Source organism: Phoxinus phoxinus (genome assembly GCF_949152265.1).
Source record: "Phoxinus phoxinus genome assembly, chromosome: 4".
In the NCBI taxonomy this organism is placed as follows: Eukaryota; Metazoa; Chordata; class Actinopteri; order Cypriniformes; family Leuciscidae; genus Phoxinus; species Phoxinus phoxinus.
The window spans coordinates 18,685,300-18,704,906 of NC_136879.1; the positions used below are offsets into that span (position 1 = coordinate 18,685,300).

General features: G+C 42.9%; 1 protein-coding gene across 6 annotated transcripts in view; it reads left to right on the forward strand.

Moving 5' to 3' along the window:
* The window catches only part of LOC306997798 (uncharacterized protein), a 175,864-nt gene that overhangs the window by 116,472 nt on the left and 39,785 nt on the right, over positions 1-19,607 (forward strand). For all 6 annotated transcript variants that reach the window (XM_079611283.1, XM_079611284.1, XM_079611286.1 and 3 more), the window contains one exon: positions 4,154-4,567. In XM_079611283.1, the coding sequence (XP_079467409.1) occupies positions 4,154-4,567 (414 nt within the window). The remainder of the gene's footprint in view (positions 1-4,153; positions 4,568-19,607) is intronic.

Here is a 19,607-nt window from a genome sequence, read left to right on the forward strand (position 1 = left end):
TACGTTTCACGTATGTGTACGAAATTCGGTACATACATGTAATGACCCAATACCTACAAAAAAGTCTCTTGGAGCATAGCCTTAAACACAACAGGAAGTCAGCCATTTTGAACTTCCTCTCTGATTTTTGTGCAGTTTTTGCCATTTTCAGGCCTCGTACTTTAACGAACTCCTCCTACAGTTTTAATCTGATTATCTTCAAATTTGGTGAGTGTAATCTTAAGGCCTTTGCGACGTTAAATTGCGAAGATCTAGAGTTTTCGTCGAAGGGCGTGTCCTCGGCGGCCTGACAAATTTTGATGTTTCGCCATGAAACAGGAAGTTGCTGTAACTCAGGCAAACAATGTCCAATCTGCCCCAAACTTCACACGTTTGATAAGCGTTCTGTCCTGAACACATGACCATGCTCAAATTCAGTTACAGTCATAGCGCCACCTGCTGGCAACAGGAAGTGACATGTTTAACACTGTTTTGGACTCCTAATAACATATACAAAATTGCCAGCAAGTGCTTAACATGTTAACAACATACTAGAAACATGCTAAAACATGCTAGCAAACATTAGCTAGGTGCTAAATCATGCTATTACTGCAATTAAATAGGAATTTGCTGTAACTCAGGCATTGAATGTCCAATCTGCCCCAAACTTCACACGTTTGATAAGCGTTCTGTCCTGAACACATGACCATGCTCAAATTCAGTTACAGTCATAGCGCCACCTGCTGGCAACAGGAAGTGACATGTTTAACACTGTTTTGGACTCCTAATAACATATACAAAATTGCCAGCAAGTGCTTAACATGTTAACAACATACTAGAAACATGCTAAAACATGCTAGCAAACATTAGCTAGGTGCTAAATCATGCTATTACTGCAATTAAATAGGAATTTGCTGTAACTCAGGCATTGAATGTCCAATCTGCCCCAAACTTCACACGTTTGATAAGCGTTCTGTCCTGAACACATGACCATGCTCAAATTCAGTTACAGTCATAGCGCCACCTGCTGGCAACAGGAAGTGACATGTTTAACACTGTTTTGGACTCCTAATAACATACAAAAAAGTGCCAGCAAGTGTTAAACATGTTAACAACATACTAGAAACATGCTAAAACATGCTAGCAAACATTAGCTAGGTGCTAAATCATGCTATTAATGCAATTAAATAGGAATTTTTGTGTAACTCAGGCATTGGATGTTTAATCTGCCCCAAACTTCACACGGTTGAATTTTCTCATGTTTAACACATTTACATGAGAATATTCAGTTATAGTAATAGCGCCACCTACTGGCAACAGGAAATTACATGTTTAACACTGTGATGCTGTACTAGCAACATATTAAATATGCCATTGAGTTATAAACATGTTAGAAACCTGTTAAAACATGCTAGCAATTCTTAGCTAAGTGCTAAAGCATGCTAATGCAACGAAAGAGGAAGTTGTTGTTACTAAAGAAGGCAATGTCCAATCTTTCCCAAACTTTACACGTTTGATAAGAGTCCTGTCCTGAACACATCTACATGACACTTTTCAGTTATAGTAATAGCGCCACCTACTGGCAACAGGAAGTGACATGTTTAACACTGTGATGCAGTACTAGCAACATATTAAATATGCCATTGAGTTATATACATGTTAGAAACATGTTAAAACATGCTAGCAATTCTTAGCTAAGTGCTAAAGCACGCTAATGCAATGAAACAGGAAGTTGGTGTTACTGAAGAAGGCAATGTCCAATCTGCCCCAAACTTCACACGTTTGATAAGAGTCCTGCCCTGAACACATCTACATGACAATTTTAAGTTAAAGTAATAGCGCCACCTACTGTCGACAGGAAGTGACACGTTTTACACTGTGATGCATTACTAGCGACATATTTAATATGCCATTGAGTTCTAAACATGCTAGAAACATGCTAAAACATGCTAGCAACACTTATCTGAGTTATAACGCATGCTATTATCCCCATAATCAAGGACATTTTTGTAACTGACTTTGACATACTCCTCCTATTTTTACCTTCTTAAATGCACATTGCCCACCGTGCTCTGTCTTCCTAAAGCCACCGGGTGGCGGTGGCACGGGTGCGAGGGCCCTTTCATCGCTGCTTGCAGCTTTAATTATTTTTATATTTTCACCCAGGTTAAATTTTAAATACATGTTATATATTCAAAAATATTATTTTCAACCCTCATTTTGATCTTTTGTCACAAACATTTGTTTTAAAGGGATATTTCACTGCTGGAAAGATGATTTATTTAAATTAGGTCATTTACGTAGTAGAAATGTGAAATTATTTTAGAAGTTGGTGCCTTCTAGGCTGAGAAAATCTAGAAAATTTATTTTTGGCTCAGATGAACGAGAACAACTCCCAGAATGCACTTGCTTCGCTGCCCTACGACGCCACTCCCAAGCCACGCCTACCGGTTACAGAGGGCAGTGTTGGAAGAAACTATACAACTAGGCAACTAGTTGACTCGAAACTGAAAACACACCGTTTTATCGTGAATCTCCGGAACTGTTTAGTTTATAACACTATTTGTACGTTCTGTGAGTGAGATCCCACCCTCTATGGCCGTGTTGAAAACATGCGGCACTAGCTCCTACTGGCTGTAGTCTCTAGCCTCTGGCCAAAAACGCCTCCGATGCTGCAAAATGACGATTTTTGCGTCATCTGAGTTTTTTTTCCAGACACAACATACAGAAATCTTTCGTTTCAGGGGGACATGAGGCAGGGAAGCACGTTCATTCGAAAATACTACCGGGTTTATACACAGCTTAAGTTAATCGGTGTGAAGTATCCCTTTAAGTGCTACATCTCCTAAGGCTTGTCAGTAAATGGCCACTGTTATGTTTGGCTAAGGTCATTTCATAGGAAAAAGTATCAGAGCCTCCAATATTGCACATGAGTGTTTTGAAAACATTATCTATAAATATAAAACTGTCATTTGCAGGCAAATCATTTTTCATTATGAAATCATTACTTGTGCTTTGCGATGTGCTGCTGTCAGATCCAATAGAGTTGGCATTGCTCTATCTTTCAATAAACGTTTCTTTGCAAACTCTGCATTAAATTGTGTCTGATTATAAAACCAAGTCTAGTGAAATGGTCAGAACAAACATAATCTTTCAACATGACCCTAGACATTGTTTAATAATAAACCATCCATTTGTTCCTAATGCTGGAGTCCTTCAGAAGGCTGTGCAGATCTTCCCTAACATCTTAATATTTAACTAGTTTAACACTTGCAGTGAGCTTCAGGTGCCTGTTAACATGAGTACCTCTGTGGTCTTGGGTGACCGGCTCTCTCTTTCTTGTCACATCATTGTTCTCCACTGCTGGGCAGGTTATCAAAATGAAATGATTCCTCATTCCATAAACATTCCATTAATGCTTTATTGGTCAACACATAATACTGTGTCTTATTCACCATAGAAAAGGAAAAAGATGGCCGTACTAATATTAACTTTGTTCACTAGGGATGTTTGATTTAGACAAGAAGTCTCAGCTAGACAATACCTCTTCTGAAACGTGTTGGTCTTGTGTTGTGGTGACTAACAGGAGCTGGCAACACATCCGTTTGTGATCAGCGGTTCTGTGTTTCCTGAGTTTATAATGTTTTCCTCCACACAGCGAGACTGACAACTGATACGTGAATATATTTCAGTTTCTAGATATCTGGGGAATAAATGGAATTGGTTGACAGTGTAAATGCAGCCAAAGTGTTTACTAATGCATCAGTAATGGTGGAGCAACATCTGTCTGACAAAGATTTACATTAACATCAACTGAATCTGTTAATTAAACTAATACTTTTAAATGTGTGGTTTCAGGAAATTATTTAAATTACTATATTTGTTTCCTTATGTTTCACAGTTTTCTTTTTTTGTTTGAAAAATTTAATTCATTTCAACCAGTGTGGCTCCACTTGCCAATGTCATTTTTGATGCATGCGAGGGAAAAAAATGCAATTCCACAATTCAGCAAAACTGAAAACTAAATATAATTATTAAAACATCTGTTTATCACTTTTCACTGTTCAATTACACTGACCTTAGGTGTTATCTGACAAACTGTTTGATTAATTTCAAGAATCTTTATTGGTCTCCTTTGTCATCTCTAACTGAATCTTGTTCATTCTTTCTTTAGATTTGTTGAACCACAGAATAAAACATCTGAATCATGGGAGAAAAGAAAGAGATTATTAATACTGGATTTGTGTCTACAAGCTGCTCTTCACCAGAAAGAGACAATAGAAGAAACTGTGAAGAAACTGCTGTCGTCTGTGAAATATGAGAGATGTGATTTCCTGCTGGATCTGTGTTCACATGTGAAGGACTATGAGACTCAAACAGGCAGGAGTGTCCTTCCAGCATTACAGCCAGTTTATCAGTCAGCTCCTGCAGTCTGGAGAATAAAGCTCTCAGAGAGAAAGATCTCCATCCTCCTAGAAGTGCTGAGACTACAGACCGAGAAGAAACCAGTAGAGCTGAGAGACGGGACAGATGAAGAGAGTGAAGTGAGGGGATTCCTCCAGTGTCTGCCCTACATCTCACAGCTCAGGTGAGACTCTCATGGGGAACAGACCAACCATGCTTGATTATTGTATTCAGTGCTCACAATAAAATAAATTTAATTAATGTATATGTTGGGTAGACAATATATACAGTGCTGCTTGAAAGTTTGTGAACCCTTTGCAGAATCTGTGAAAATCATACAAAATAAGAGCCGGAGGTTAAAAATTTTGAACAGGATGAAGATGTCCAAATATTTATTATTTTGTTTAAATATATATATGTAAGTAAGGGATAATGTATAGCGAGGCGGTTGTTATAGCGAATACAACTCCCGACAGGCTGATTATGAGCCCGACGCGAAGCGGAGTCTGAAGGGAGTTGTATTCGCTATAACAACCAACTCGCTATACATGATCCCGCTTATTACATGGCTACCTACCAAATAAATCAATAATTTGACACAAAATATTGATTTAAAAAGGAATTTATTGATTTAAAAACGATTTATATGGCTTCCACTAAAGAAACCGTCTCTACGGTTAGGCAAGGCAAGGCAAGGCAAGTTTATTTATATAGCACATTTCATACACAGTGGTAATTCAAAGTGCTTTACATAGAAGAAATTGAAATAATTACATAAATAATAAAAGAAATAAGAATAATTAAAACAGTTTAGAAAATAAAATACAGTGCAAACAGTCGGACGAACAGTGGCACAGTGCTCATTCAGTAAATGCAAAGCTAAGCAGTGGTAATTCAAAGTGCTTTACATAGAAGAAATTAAAATAATCAAAAGAAAAAAGAATAATTAAAACCCTATCTGAGATGGAAGTGATTGAGCAGGTTTGCTGTGCCACTGGACCTACAATCCAGGGATGTCCTCTGCTGGGGTGGTGTCCCCCACAGAGCACGTTTCACTTTTGCTGTTTTAAACAAACAGCGAACCTCTATACTCTCCGTAGTATAGATAATCTTCACTCGCCTCGTCGGAGTGAAGCTCTCCCGTTCCCCTTCAAAATCTCTTCCAATCAGACAGCCCTGATAATTAATAATCACCCCGATCTGAGATGGAAGTGATTGAGCAGGTTTGCGGTGCCACTGGACCTACAATCCAGGGTCGTCCTCTGCTGGGGTGGTGTCTTACACCAGTATTAGAATCCTGCGTCCATGGCAACGCTCTGTTTTTTATGGCAACGGTATTCTACATTAGAATTCAACCAAGCCATGTAATAAATATATATATTTCATTTTGCACTGCCCTTCATAAGCAACAGAAGATACTTGCATGTTTCCCGGAAGACAAATTAAGTACAATTTACCTTGATCTTCAAATTCAAAAGTTTTAACCCCCGGCTCTTAATGCATAGTGTTTCCTTCTGGAGCATCAGTGAATCATTTCGGACTCAGTGTGCAAAGACTTTATACTCTTGACTTTCACAGTTAGTGCACAACGATGAGGCCAATTTTGTTCGGATTAACATGCTGGATGAAGCCAAGATACAATCACATTATCTGTTGCCTGTTCACCCATCTTCAGAAACACCAAACCAGTACAATTTCAACTGGACTAAAACATTTAGGGTGTATTCACACCTGCCTTGTTTGGTTCGATTGAATCGAACTCTAGTTCGTTTCCCCCCTTGGTGCGGACCTTTTGGGCAGGTGTGAATACAGCAATCGAACTCTGGTGCGGACCAAACAATCGAACCGAGACCCAGCTGAAGAGGTGGTCTCGGTACGGTTCCAAATGAACTCTGGTACGGTTCGTTTATGATGTGAACATGAACCGACCCAATATCGGCCCAATATCAATATCGACCCAATATTGTTCGTTCAAGTGCGAAAGAGAATTCCATTCCGGCGCGCTGTCTGGCCACTACTGTTGCGCGTCTTTCTGCGCGTCGTGAGTGCATCATTGACAGTGTTGTGCATGAACGCGTTCAATGAACGACGTTCACTGAACGCGTTCATATTTTCGCAGAACGCTGAACTGAACGAATCACTTTTCATACAATGAACGTGAACGAGAGATTTTTGTGCAGAAATGTGTACAAATAGAGAGTAGGATATGGCCTACAATACTGTTGTAGCCATTAAAAAAAGCGCGTTTCATATTTGTTAAAATATTATAATGTTGTTGTTTTTTTTCATTTATGTTGATTTGTCAGCACGACCGAGATAGGATGCGCAATATGAGACATGGAGCGGGTCAGACATGATTTTGACCGTTGAAGTTGAAGTTGTTATAGAAAGCCTTTCTTTAAAGGGAATTTCGTTTTGTATAAATTGTATCTTAATTTTAATCAATTTTTCATCAACCAATTGCCTGTATTTAATGAATAGGCCGACGAAACAAATATAACGGAGGCGCCCGCGCGCTCAATTGCATTGCACGTGAACTAGAGCACATCCTAACTTAACGAAACTCAGTGTATGCCTCACACAGACATGACAAATACACCAAATACACAAAGCTTGAAATGACTTTAAACGAAATAATTCAAAACGAAAAAAGAGGCTACTCTCTGATTATGTAATCCATTAGGCTTAGCCTATTTATGTGCATTTCTCTCTATAAGTGCGTTCACACGGAGATGGCGATCGTCAACTTCATCTTTGCAGCCGAGTTGACACTTTTAGAGAAAACACTTGTTTATTAATAAAAATCAATACACGCGTCACCGGATTTACAGATGCACGCACACATATTATTTCGAAATAACGAGATATTGTGTTGAAATAACATTATTATTAAGAATAGCCTATCTTTGTTAAAAGAATTTAACAAATGAACGTGAACTTAGTTCATTTAAAAAAAAAATACTATATAGGCCTATTTCTCTACTTGAGAATCCTTGTCCAATGAATGGACGACCTTAGCACACGTGTGGTTTTGTTTACACATTTTGGTTCACTTGCAAAAAGAGCAGTGTGAAAGCGAACCGTACCAAACAAAAAAACAAAAACATTTATTTGGTCCGGACCAAAGCAAGTGAACTATCGGACTTTCCTGGTGTGAATACACCCTTACATAACATTTTAACAGACTGTTAGATAAATATGGATCTTCCTTATCGAATTAAAGACACAGCGAGTGACAATGATAGTAGGGACCAAGAATGATGCCGACAGAAGTGTAGTTCACTCAAAGTCAAATCTTTATCGAAAGCCTTCAGGCTATATACTACGTATGTGCGTACGAGAAAAGTTCAAGTTCAAATTTATTTGTATAGCAGTCCAAGCTGTTCTTATACTATTCCAGAGATTAGGACCAGCCACTGAGAAGGCTCGGTCACCTCTATTTTTTAACCTGGATCTCGGAACATCGAGGAGCATCTGATTGGACGACATCAGTGCTTTGACAGGAGTGCCTACATGTATAAGTAAGGGTTAATGCCCGACGAGGTGTCCATTGTCAGGTTTTAATGGACGACGGCGAGGTGTGAACCGGCCGACGCGCAGCGGAGTGGACTTTTAATGGACTTTTGCCTCCGCCGAAGTCCATTAAAACCTGACAATGGACACCTCGAAGGGCATTAACCCGCTTATACCATGGTCACTTGCCAAATAACACATTTTTAAAACATTAGTTTATATTTTAATTAGTTTTACAATCGAAATCTAAAGTTACAAGTTACAAACAATAACTTGGTTTCCTTGGTTACGCCTGCCAGTTTATTTAGGTGTCCTCTATCACTTTTTAACGGACACCCGGCAGCCAATCAGAATCGAGTATTCACCCAGACTATGGTATAAGCTCTGATAAATAAGAAGGCGCCAACCCACTGAAAATCTTAAAAACAAGCAATAAAAGCTAAAAATCAATCCTGAAACGGACAGGAAGCCAGTGGAGCGAGGCTAAAACTGGGGTAATGTGCTCACGCTTTTTAGTCCCAGTTAGGAGTCGAGCTGCTGCATTCTGGACTAACTGTAAGTGATGAAGAGATGACTGATCCAATCCAACAATTAACGAATTACAGTAGTCTAGTCCAGACGTAATAAAAGCATGCATTACTCTTTCAAAAACCTTGCGTGGCAGGTAGGGCTTGACTTTAGCCTACAGTCTCTGCTGGAAAAGGTGTGAATAAACCACAACCTTGATATAGATGAAGTGTGACAAAATAAAAAAATACACAGAAGAAACAAAACAAATCCATATGTGTAGCGCCCCCTACCCTTAACCTTTAATAGGGCGGAGCGCCGGGTTCTGAAAATGTCTCTCGACTTTAAGTGTCACCCCCCTTTTTATGGATAGACATGAAAATACACATTCCGAACTTAAATGTTTGTAATTCAAGAATGCTTTGGAATATAGACATAAGATTGGTCTTGTTTTTAAAAAGACATTTGTCAGATTTTTGTAGAACAGAATTAAGTGAAATAAATTAAGAAAGGGAAACAGAAAAAAAGTGAAAATATGCAATGTAAAAAATATAATTATTCATATTTTATAGAAAATATATTTTTTCAAAACCTGGGTGACTCTAAAACTGCAAAAAAAATAAAAGCCAAAAGTCTGAACAAGTTGTGTTTCAAATTTTAGGTTGTTGAAAAATGAGCTTTCAGTGAGATTTTGTTTGTGCGCAGTACCAAACTTTTCCACTAGTTGACATTACTGCCCATATAAGGGCAACCTCCATTTCCATATGTGTTTTTTATTTATTTTTAAAACATTTTCAGAGCTTTTTTTCTAAAATAATTGAACAGATGCTATCTTTTGAACTCTGGCATGAAAACAAACTGAGGTTTCTACCATTCTTTCATGATTTTTCATGTTCATCACTATTTCAAAATAAAGGACTGAACACCTATAGGAGTATGAAAATATTATTGTTGAAAATTTATATATTACGGCTCCTCTGTAATTTATTTTGAAAATCAGTCACCAAATATGAAAACGTACTCGGTTACTAACGTAACCTCGGTTCTCTCTAGGAGAGGGAACGAGTACTGCGTCGAAAGAACGCTACGGGAAAGTATTTCTTTGTCGAGATTGAAGCCTAAAAATTAATCCTTAATTTTGTAAACATGTAAAACGCTTTTCTGTAGCATACAACCCTAGGCGGAGCAATATCGCTCACCCATTGGCTGCTCCGCCAGAAAAGCACAGCCTATGCGAGGCCAGAGACGCTGACCAATGAGGGCGCTTCGCGCCCATTCTGCGTCATCTCCCGCCGAAACAGGCGTGGCCTAGGTCTATAAATACGAGCATAGCTGTCTAACACACCGATTTTCGTCACGAAAGCGACGCAGCGTGGGCACGCACGGCATGAGACGCAGTACTCGTTCCCTCTCCTAGAGAGAACCGAGGTTACGTTAGTAACCGAGTACGTTCTCTTACGTAGAGTTCTCTCGTACTGCGTCGAAAGAACGCTACGGGAACCCCATGTAAAACGCCGTGCGTGCTCTTGGACCGACACAGACACCTAAGGGCGCGCGCGCCCTGGCATACAAGTGCCTACCCCAAGAAGTATAGGGAGAGCGGCTAAAAATAGCATCATCCCTTTATAGTAGTGCCTCTAAGGGCATAATAACATATATATGAAGTATATATATATATGAGGGGTAATAGCATGCTCATGGGACACATTGTCAGTGAGTGATGCTTAAACATTGAAGTGACCTGGGCCGCAACGCGGGGCAGGAACACTAACATAGTCTTCTAGACCGAGAGCAGTTTAGCCTGTAACGCAGGAACCTCTAGGTTATAGAACCGTATAAATGTAGACGGGGAGGCCCAGCCTGCCGCCATACAGATATCTTGTAACGAGATTCCGCTATACCAAGCCCACGAAGAGGCCATGCCTCTCGTAGAATGTGCTCTGATGCCCAGGGGGGCATTCCAAACCTCTAGATGCGTAGGCTAGCGCAATGGCATCCACTACCCATCGAGATAGACTCTGTCTCGTCGCGGCTCGCCCTTTAGAGCGCCCACTGAACGAAACAAAGAGCTGCTCCGTCTGTCGAAAAACAGCGGAGCGGGACACATAAGCTCTTAATGTCCTGACCGGGCAAAGGGAGCTATTTCCGTCCTCCGAGGCCGGCAGGGCCGCCAGGGAAATGACCTGAGCCCTGAACGGTGTGTTGAGGGACTTAGGTACATACCCATGCTTCGGTTTCAACACGACTACAGAGTAGAGGTCTTCAGGTGAACCCGTTGACCCGTTGACCCGGGACCCGACCCGGGACCCGTACGGGTTCGGGTCTATATTTTAAATGATCAGCCGGGTCCGGGTCGGGTCGAATCTATTACTTCGGGTCCCGGGTCTGTTTAACATTGTGTGTAATACCCGTGCGAGTCATCAAATCTCAAAAATGCGTCTTGTCACACTCATATTTAATATATTTTAAATCAGTAACATAATCTGAAGTGAACTGTCACATGAATGTTTACTTTGACACTCAAAATAAATTGCGTTAAAAAGCATATTTTAGGTTGATCCATCCAGCTAGCGCGCATTTGCAGTCAAGCGCGTGTCATGTTTCTATGGCAACCAGTTACCAGAAGCAGAGCTTCAGTGAGGGACAGCCAAACCGCGCTTTAGATTTTACAATGTCAATTAATCGTTTTGTTCAATCTTAAAGTTTTAGTGGTCAGATTCAGACTCGATGATGCAGAGCAGAGAGCACGGAGATGATAAATAACGTCAGCGCAGCGGCCATGGCACTGAACGAGCAATCGTTATTATAGTTCAAAAAGGCAAACAGCCAAAAGTTATTGTGCGAGTTAGCAGCTAACTCGTTTAATTTGTCATCCGTCACCGTGAGTCCGTGACATCATGTGGACTTTTGAAGCTGAAATAACAAGGATTAAGCTTGGACTTGGTGGAATAACGAGAGGAATAACATGGATAACTTTCTTGTCGGAGCCGAAGGATTGTAATGCATCACAGCCAGTCAGGTAACGTAACGTTACAAGGAAAGGATGGAGAGACTACTAACTTTACGCTGCTACGGCTCCTTAAATTAGGTAAGACAAAAAGTTGTAATTTTTCGCAACAGGTTTATTGACTTGTAATAGCAGTTTAAGGTGGAAAATGTGACAATCGGGTCCAGTCGGGTCTGTGTCTTCCCGGCAGTTTCGGGTCCAGCTTACAAAAAATTTATCGGGTCTGCACGGGTCCGGGTCCAGCTTTTGAAATAATAGTCGGGTCCGGGTCGGTTCGGTGTAGCAAATTACGGGTCCCTTCCGGTTCGGGTAAGAATTTTTGGACCCGTGAAGACCTCTACTACAGAGTCGTTTGGCCCGAACTCCATACAAGAAGCTCTAACTGAGAGCGCTTGCAAATCCCCCACGCGCTTCACTGAAGCGAGAGCCAAAAGAAACACGGTCTTGAAAGACAGATGTTTCATGTCAACTGAGTGAATAGGCTCGAAAGGGGCCCCTTTCATAGCGTTCAACACTGTAGAAAGGTCCCAAACGGGGACTGAAGGAGGCCTTGGAGGGTTTAACCTCCTGGCTCCTCTAAGGAAACGGACCACCAGGTCGTTTCTGCTCAGTGAACGGCCAAGCGTCGGATTAACGAACGCAGATATGGCAGCCACATAGACTTTGAGCGTGGATGGGGTTCTTCCCTTATCCAATAGCTCTTGGAGGAAGGAGAGAATCTCCGTTTCCCTGCACTGAAGTGGTGACAGACCTTGGTCTGAACACCAACCAGAGAACACCGACCATTTGGAAGCGTAGAGCCGTCTAGTAGACGGAGCCCTAGCCTGTTCGATCGTGTCTAACACTCCCTTTGGGAGGTTAGCGGGTACCCGTTTATGGCCCATACGTGTAGGGACCAGAGCTCCGGGCGAGGATGCAAAATCGAGCCCTTGGCCTGCGAGAGGAGGTCTCTCCTCACTGGAATCGGCCACGGGGCAGTACTCTTCAGTCGCATCAAAACTGGGAACCAGGGTTGATTCGTCCAGTACGGAGCGACTAGTAGCACCGCGCATCCGCTTTCCTCGATACGCTCCAGCACTTGAGGCAGGAGTGAGACAGGAGGAAAAGCATAGAGCGGACGGCGGGGCCAGACACTGGCCAGCGCGTTCGTGCTCTTTGAAAATAATTCAGGGCAGTGAGCGTTTTCCTGGTTTGCAAACAGGTCTATTTCCGCTCTGCCGAACGTTTTCCACAGCAGTGTCTGTGTGTGTAGAGACCACTCTCCCGTCGGAACATTGTTACGTGAGAGTCTGTCTGGGCCTACATTCAAGTGGCCTGGCACATGCATTGCTCTCAACGAGCGCAGGTTGTGCTGGGCCCATACCAGTATGCGTTCCGCTAACCTGAATAGGTTTTCGGGATTTCACGCCCCCCTGGCGGTTTATGTAGGCTACTACCGACATGTTGTCCGAACGGACCAGGACGTGGTGCCCTTTTATCCGGGGACAAAAACGCCTCAGCGCAAAGTCCACCGCCATCATTTCCAGGCAGTTTATGTGCGGTAGTTTGGCTCGTTCTGGCCACTGGCCAAAGAACGGTCTGCCTTCGAGCAGTGCTCCCCAGCCTGAGGTGGACGCGTCCGTGGACACCACCTTCAGACTCGAGGAAGTCCCCAGGCTTACACCTGACCGGTACCAGTCTGACGCTCTCCATGGTGTCAGGGCTGAAATGCATTCCTGATTGACCTTGAGGCGATAACGACCGTGCAACCATGCTCGGCGCGGTACGCGCGCTTTCAACCAGAACTGCAGTGGGCGCATGCGCAGCAGGCCCAGCTGCAGTACCGCTGAGGCTGAGGCCATGAGGCCTAGCATTTTCTGAAACCTCTTGAGCGGCACTAAATGGCCGCTGCAGAAGGATTTCGCCATTTGCAGGGTGTCCTGCCTGCGCTGTGATGACAGCTGTGCTGTCATAGACAGCGAGTTCAGATCCAGTCCTAAAAAGGAGACCCTTTGACTGGGAAACAGTGAACTTTTCTCCCAATTGACTCTCAGACCTAAGCACTCGAGGTGATCGAGTATTAGTGTCTTGTGGTGAGCGAGTTCTGAAGGCGATTGAGCCAGAATCAGCCAATCGTCCAAAAGTTCAGAATTCGAATGCCTCGGAGTCTCAGGGGTGCCAGCGCCGCGTCCATGCACACTGTAAATGTACGAGGTGCTAGGGATAGGCCGAATGGCAGGACTGTGTACTGATATGCCCGGCCCTCGAAGGCGAATCTCAAAAATCACCTGTGACGTGACGCAATTTGTATGTGAAAATACGCGTCTTTCAGATCTATCGCCATAAACCAGTCTCCTCGGCGAATCTGCGCGAGGATTTTTCTGGTCGTGAGCATTCTGAACTTTCGCTTTGCTAGCGCTTTGTTCAGACGCCTTAGATCCAAAATGGGTCTGAGACCCCCGTCTTTCTTGGGTACCAGGAAATATCTGCTGTACCAACCCCCTTCGCTTTGAGCTTGAGATAAAGGCTCTATGGCCCCTTTGCTCAATAGCTTCGCTATTTCGGCTCGAAGTAGATGTGCTACTTCTGTTTTTACCGTGGTTTCGACTTTCTCCGTGACACGGGGAGGGCGTCGATGAAACTGTAGCGAATAGCCTCTTTTTACAGTCTCTAGCACCCATTCTGAGACCCCGGGAAGTCTTTCCCATGCATCTGCACGTGTGACTAGGGGTTGAATGTAATCTGGGCCCTGGTCGCGAAATGGCGGCGACACAAGAGCAACCGTGTGCTGTAACATGGACGCCGTGGCGTCTGAGGCGGGGGGCATGTTTAACACAGTATGCATCCCGCGCGCGCTCGGCTCTCTGAGTTGAGAGAGAGCGCGCGGGGCGAGCCTGAATAAACGTGGGCGCTTGGTGGCGGGCACATTTATAACACCGGGGACACTGTGTTTGTGTACTGACTGACCGTTCGTTAGTTTTGTTTTTACAGAAACCGCGGAACGTGCAGTATGTAGTGGTTGTGGGCACTGGACAGTGGGCACGCTCACTACATGTAAAGCACAATCGGCATGAGCCGATTTTATGTGTGCAGACCCTGTGTTGTTCAGGGCTGTGCTTGCACGGGTTGAAAAACCGGGCTCTGGTCGCGAAATGGCGGCGACACGAGAGCAGTCGTGTGCTGTAACATGGGCGCCATTGCAGCGTGATGCGGGGGCGCGCTTAATCGAGCGGGCAGCCCGCGCGCGCTCAGCTCTCTCAGCTGAAAGAGAGAGCGCGCGGTGCGAGCCCCGTACGGCTCGGCATGTTTGAGAATAAATGTGGGTGCGTGAACGCGGGTACATTTATAGCACTGGGAAGTACTGTCTATTAGAACTGACTGACCGTGCATTGGTTTCGTTTCATAGAAACCGTGTGACATGTAGCAAGTAGTGATTGTGGGCGCTTGAAAACGGGCACGCTCACTACATATAATGCACAATCGAAATGAGTCGATTTATGTGTGCAAGCCCTGTATTGTGTGGGGCTGTGCTTGTGTGTACAAATGGGCACTGGGTCGTGGGCATACAGTTACACACATTACATCATCGGCCATGGCCGGGACACAGTGTAGCACAGAGAGTACTGTCTATCAGAACCGACTGACCGTGCATTCGTTTCGTTTTTACAGAAACCACGGGACATGCAGTGTGTAGTGATTGTGGGCACTGAAAAGCGGGCACGTTCACTAACTTGCATGTGAAGCACAACCGACATGAGTCGATTTTATGTGTGCAAGCCCTGTATTGTGTAGGGCTGTGCTTGTGTGTACGAATGGGCACTGAGTCGTGGGCATTACGGATACACACATCACAACATCGGCCGTGGCCGGGACACCAGAAAATACATTTTCAGATTTACCTGGGGCGTCGTGAAAACGGCGTCTGTGTGCAGGCAAACGGGCATTGATGCCGATTTGGTGACTGCAAAATACACTGGCACGGTCGCGTATGTTGGGACTGTGCGAGCGAGACATTTTAGTGAAATCCGGCCGCGGCGGGATTTTAACACTGTAGCTTTCCTCGAAGCAGAAGTGCGCATCCTGGCTGAAAACGGGGCTTTCCGGGACTCCGCGATTTCTTCGTGAATTCAGGAAGAAAAAGGCGCGGGTCGTGAGGACGGTAACGTACGTTCCTCTGCAGAAAAGCAGCCATCCAGCCGGTAAGCGCATCGATGCTGGTCTTTCTCCGTCGACGCTCACGAGCGGCGGGGGAGGGGAGATCCTCGGAGCTCGCCCATCCCTCGCTACCCGAAGCGAGGAGAGAATAGCAGTCGTCCTTCACAGACGCGGCTCCACCCTCGTCCATGACGGACGCGGCGGCACTCAGCGGCCCTTGTCCGTCGGTCAGAGAGTCCAGCGAAGCGGGCGGAGAAGCTGGCGGCAGCAGCGGCGAGCACCTCGTGGTGGAGGGAGGTTCCGGGCTCCGCTGAGCACGGCGCTTTTCACGGCGCGGCACTGCAGCGGGCGGAAAGATGCAGCTTCAGTAAAGAACGCCAGGCGAGTCCGCAGAGTCACCGTAGGCATCAAATCACAGTGATGGCAGCCGCCATCGACGAGAGCTGAAGCTGCGTGATCATCACCCAGGCAGGAAACGCAATCACGTGGTCCCCGTCGCTGAGCGGGGCTCTACACGAGCCACAGGAGGTGCGAGACATCTTGAAAAAGACGCTCGGCTCTTTTAGTGGTGGAAAAACTGTGTGTCGCTACGGCGAACACACACACAAAACACACACACATAATGTAAAGGATATTCCACGCCAGAAAAAAGCGCAGCAGGGAACGGCGGCTGAAGGCGGCGAAGACGGCGGCTTCAGGTAAAAGGCTCGTCCTGCTGAGGTGCTTGTTTCCAAACGGCTGTGGCGGCTCGAATCCAATCCAACGATGCGTGCAGCTTCGTGAATTTAGAAAAATCGGTGTGTTAGACAGCTATGCTCGTATTTATAGACCTAGGCCACGCCTGTTTCGGCGGGAGATGACGCAGAATGGGCGCGAAGCGCCCTCATTGGTCAGCGTCTCTGGCCTCGCATAGGCTGTGCTTTTCTGGCGGAGCAGCCAATGGGTGAGCGATATTGCTCCGCCTAGGGTTGTATGCTACAGAAAAGCGTTTTACATGTTTACAAAATTAAGGATTAATTTTTAGGCTTCAATCTCGACAAAGAAATACTTTCCCGTAGCGTTCTTTCGACGCAGTACGAGAGAACTCTACGTAAGAGAACTAGAGATTGTAAGCTTTCAAATGATATATAGTTTGTCAAGATTAGTTTAGGTTTAGTATAGGATATTACTAATTTAAATATGTAATGACTTTGGGCCCACTGGTGGGCCGGTGACACTTTAAGGAGTTTTAATGTCCCTCCTGTTACCCTAGTAATCCAGATTAAATGTATACTCTTATAGTAATATTCTTATGTAGAATGGACATTAACCCAACAGAGAAAAAACCTCAATCAACACAAAAGATAAGTTTAAAGAAGTTAAAGGTATAGCGGAGGATCTTTCCTAATTTTAGAAAATACCCGCCCTCTCCAATTTTTTAAAAAATGCACATGCGCAACACTCTATTTGCTCCCGAGAGGGAACGCCTACTAGCAGTGATTTTAAATGGATTTCTCCAAATAGCATGACAAACTTTACCTGTCTAGTAGAATCTTCGTGACTCCGGCATCAGTGTGAAGCCCAACCTGTGCTTTTAGCGCACGCGTGTGAACGGCCTTACATAAACATATCACCAGAATGATTGACACTTAGGTGGACCAATAGTATAGACTACCCACCCGGAAAAAGAAAATCCTCCGCTATACCTTTAACAATATGATTTATTAAACAAAAAGGGGAAAATAAATAATAAAAATAAATTAATTATGTATCAATAAAGACTGGAATGAATTATCAAAAAGTCTGATGTATTTACTTTTGATGACTAGCCTATTAAAATACCTGTTAAGTACTTCACAGTCTCAGCAAATTGGCATAACCTGAATGAAATTAACTTCACCTTAAATGGTGTTCAATTACCCATAGAAATAACAGCAGACACTGTATGAATGAGATGGGTAAAAATCAGTACCCCATAATACATTTTCATTCGTTTCAAAAACAAAAACAACAATATAAAACACCAAACTTCACTTACTGATGCATGTAGAACAGTCAATATAAAAGTGTGGGCCAACACACACACACCAGTCAAACAACCCACCCCGTTGCAGGCCTGTAACATAGTGAGCGTTGTGGCCTTTAAACAGCAAATGGCCTCTTCACCCGAATGAGCCAAAATAAATAAATCACATCTTGTACAGAGTATGAAACACAAGCAAAACAAACAAAAGTCTTCAAGGCACTTAGCACACCTAAAATGTAACTTTAACACACTAATTCAATGGTTATATTCGCTATTTTAGTCTTAAACTCCCAAGACTCACAGAACTCTCTCTTATGATCTGCAATTCTCCCTCTCACCAATCAGAACTATATTCATAGAGGCGGGAATAAGTCAAAAAAAAAAAAAACACAAACCAATAAATGAACACATGCTGGGCAAAGACTATTTTGAGCAAGTATATCACAAACAAACTTTATAGTTTATCGTAACTCTTAAAGGGGCAGTAGATGCGTAAATCAAATGAACACACAGACACTGTTATGATACTATTTAAATCATAAAACCTTATAAATACCTATTTACTCAGTCAATAGCTGTTAAAGTGCTTTATAATAACCCTCACTGGCATTCCATGTGATGCACTCATGTGGAAAAACACAGAGTACAATATGTGCGAACACTTCTTTTCTTTTTAACAAAGACTAATAATTGTTTTAGCCAAACTGAAATGTAATGTTTAAAACCTGTTAGCCTGCAACGCCACTTTTGAAAAATCCCCAGAAATGTCATACCCAAACTAAAACAGATACAGTTCATGAACCCTTTGTACTAAAAGCACAAGTATGGTCTCATTTGAAAGCTGACACCTGGCACTTTATTGGAAATGTAGAATTAATTATTGTCATAATGAAAGAAAAATTATGAATAGCTTCAAAGTTGTGTAAGTTATTAGAAATGTATTTTTATGAAACATCTTTGTCTGGAAAATTAAATTGAAGTTGGCACTGTAGCACTCTAGAATTGCACTCCAGCTAAAGCCACATGTCTGACCATGTTATATTTAAAATTTGAAGGCGATAAGTCTAAAACTCTGCATTTAGTTAAATGTTTTTCAAGATCATGTCAAATGACTTTATTTTGAATTGACTCTAAAATGCAAACTTGTGTTTATTGTCATCTATAAGCATCTCTATTCAGTCTATTGTCTCTGTTGTTTTGTGGTGCAAACAAGCCCCATTCAGTGTCAGTCTCTCCTGCTCACATTCACACCTTTCCAGCCTGCTTATGGCCCTAAATATGCTTTTCTTTTGTCTGCATTATAATGGATAACGACTGGCTATTCACGCTGTTTCAACCCCTAATTTCTTTCATAGTTCTCACTTCACATTTGAAACTGTATCAAATGGCTTTCTTAAATAAAGAAATATTTCAGTAAGCATTCCGATTTAGAAAAATTCCTAAAAAATAACAGCTAGATGGCAGGTGCACCTAGAGAGCTAGCTAGCATGTTAGCTTAGCACACCATCAATTAGGGTTGCCAACTTTCTGAAATTGAAATAAGGAACGGGGGGGGGGGGGGGGGGGGATTAGGGAGTGGTTGGTGACATGTGACATTTAATTTGACAACATTTTAAGGATGTGTAGTGCAAATATCTTTATATTATATAATTATACTTCCATTTTAGTTAACTTTCTTTCCAGTGCAAAACAATAGTACATAAATATATTTTATATATATTACCTGTTTTTTTTTAATGTATTATTGTTTTGGACTGGAAAGGAAATATTGCACTCAAATAATGCATTCAAGCAATACAACACCTGTATATATGCACAAGGGAAATGGCTAATGTAGTTTTTCACCACAAATTCTGCTGTTAAACACAATTAAGTTGAAATGATGCAGGTTGAAGGGTTCAAGAGAAGCAAATATTATATATATGCACAAGGAAAATCTCACAGAAACAAATAAACCTCCAGACTAAGCACATTGTGCTGCTATTTTCCATTCAATTCTATATTTTTGTGCTCTTTTTCGCCGGCTGCTTGGAAGTAACGTTAGTCATTTTTACATTT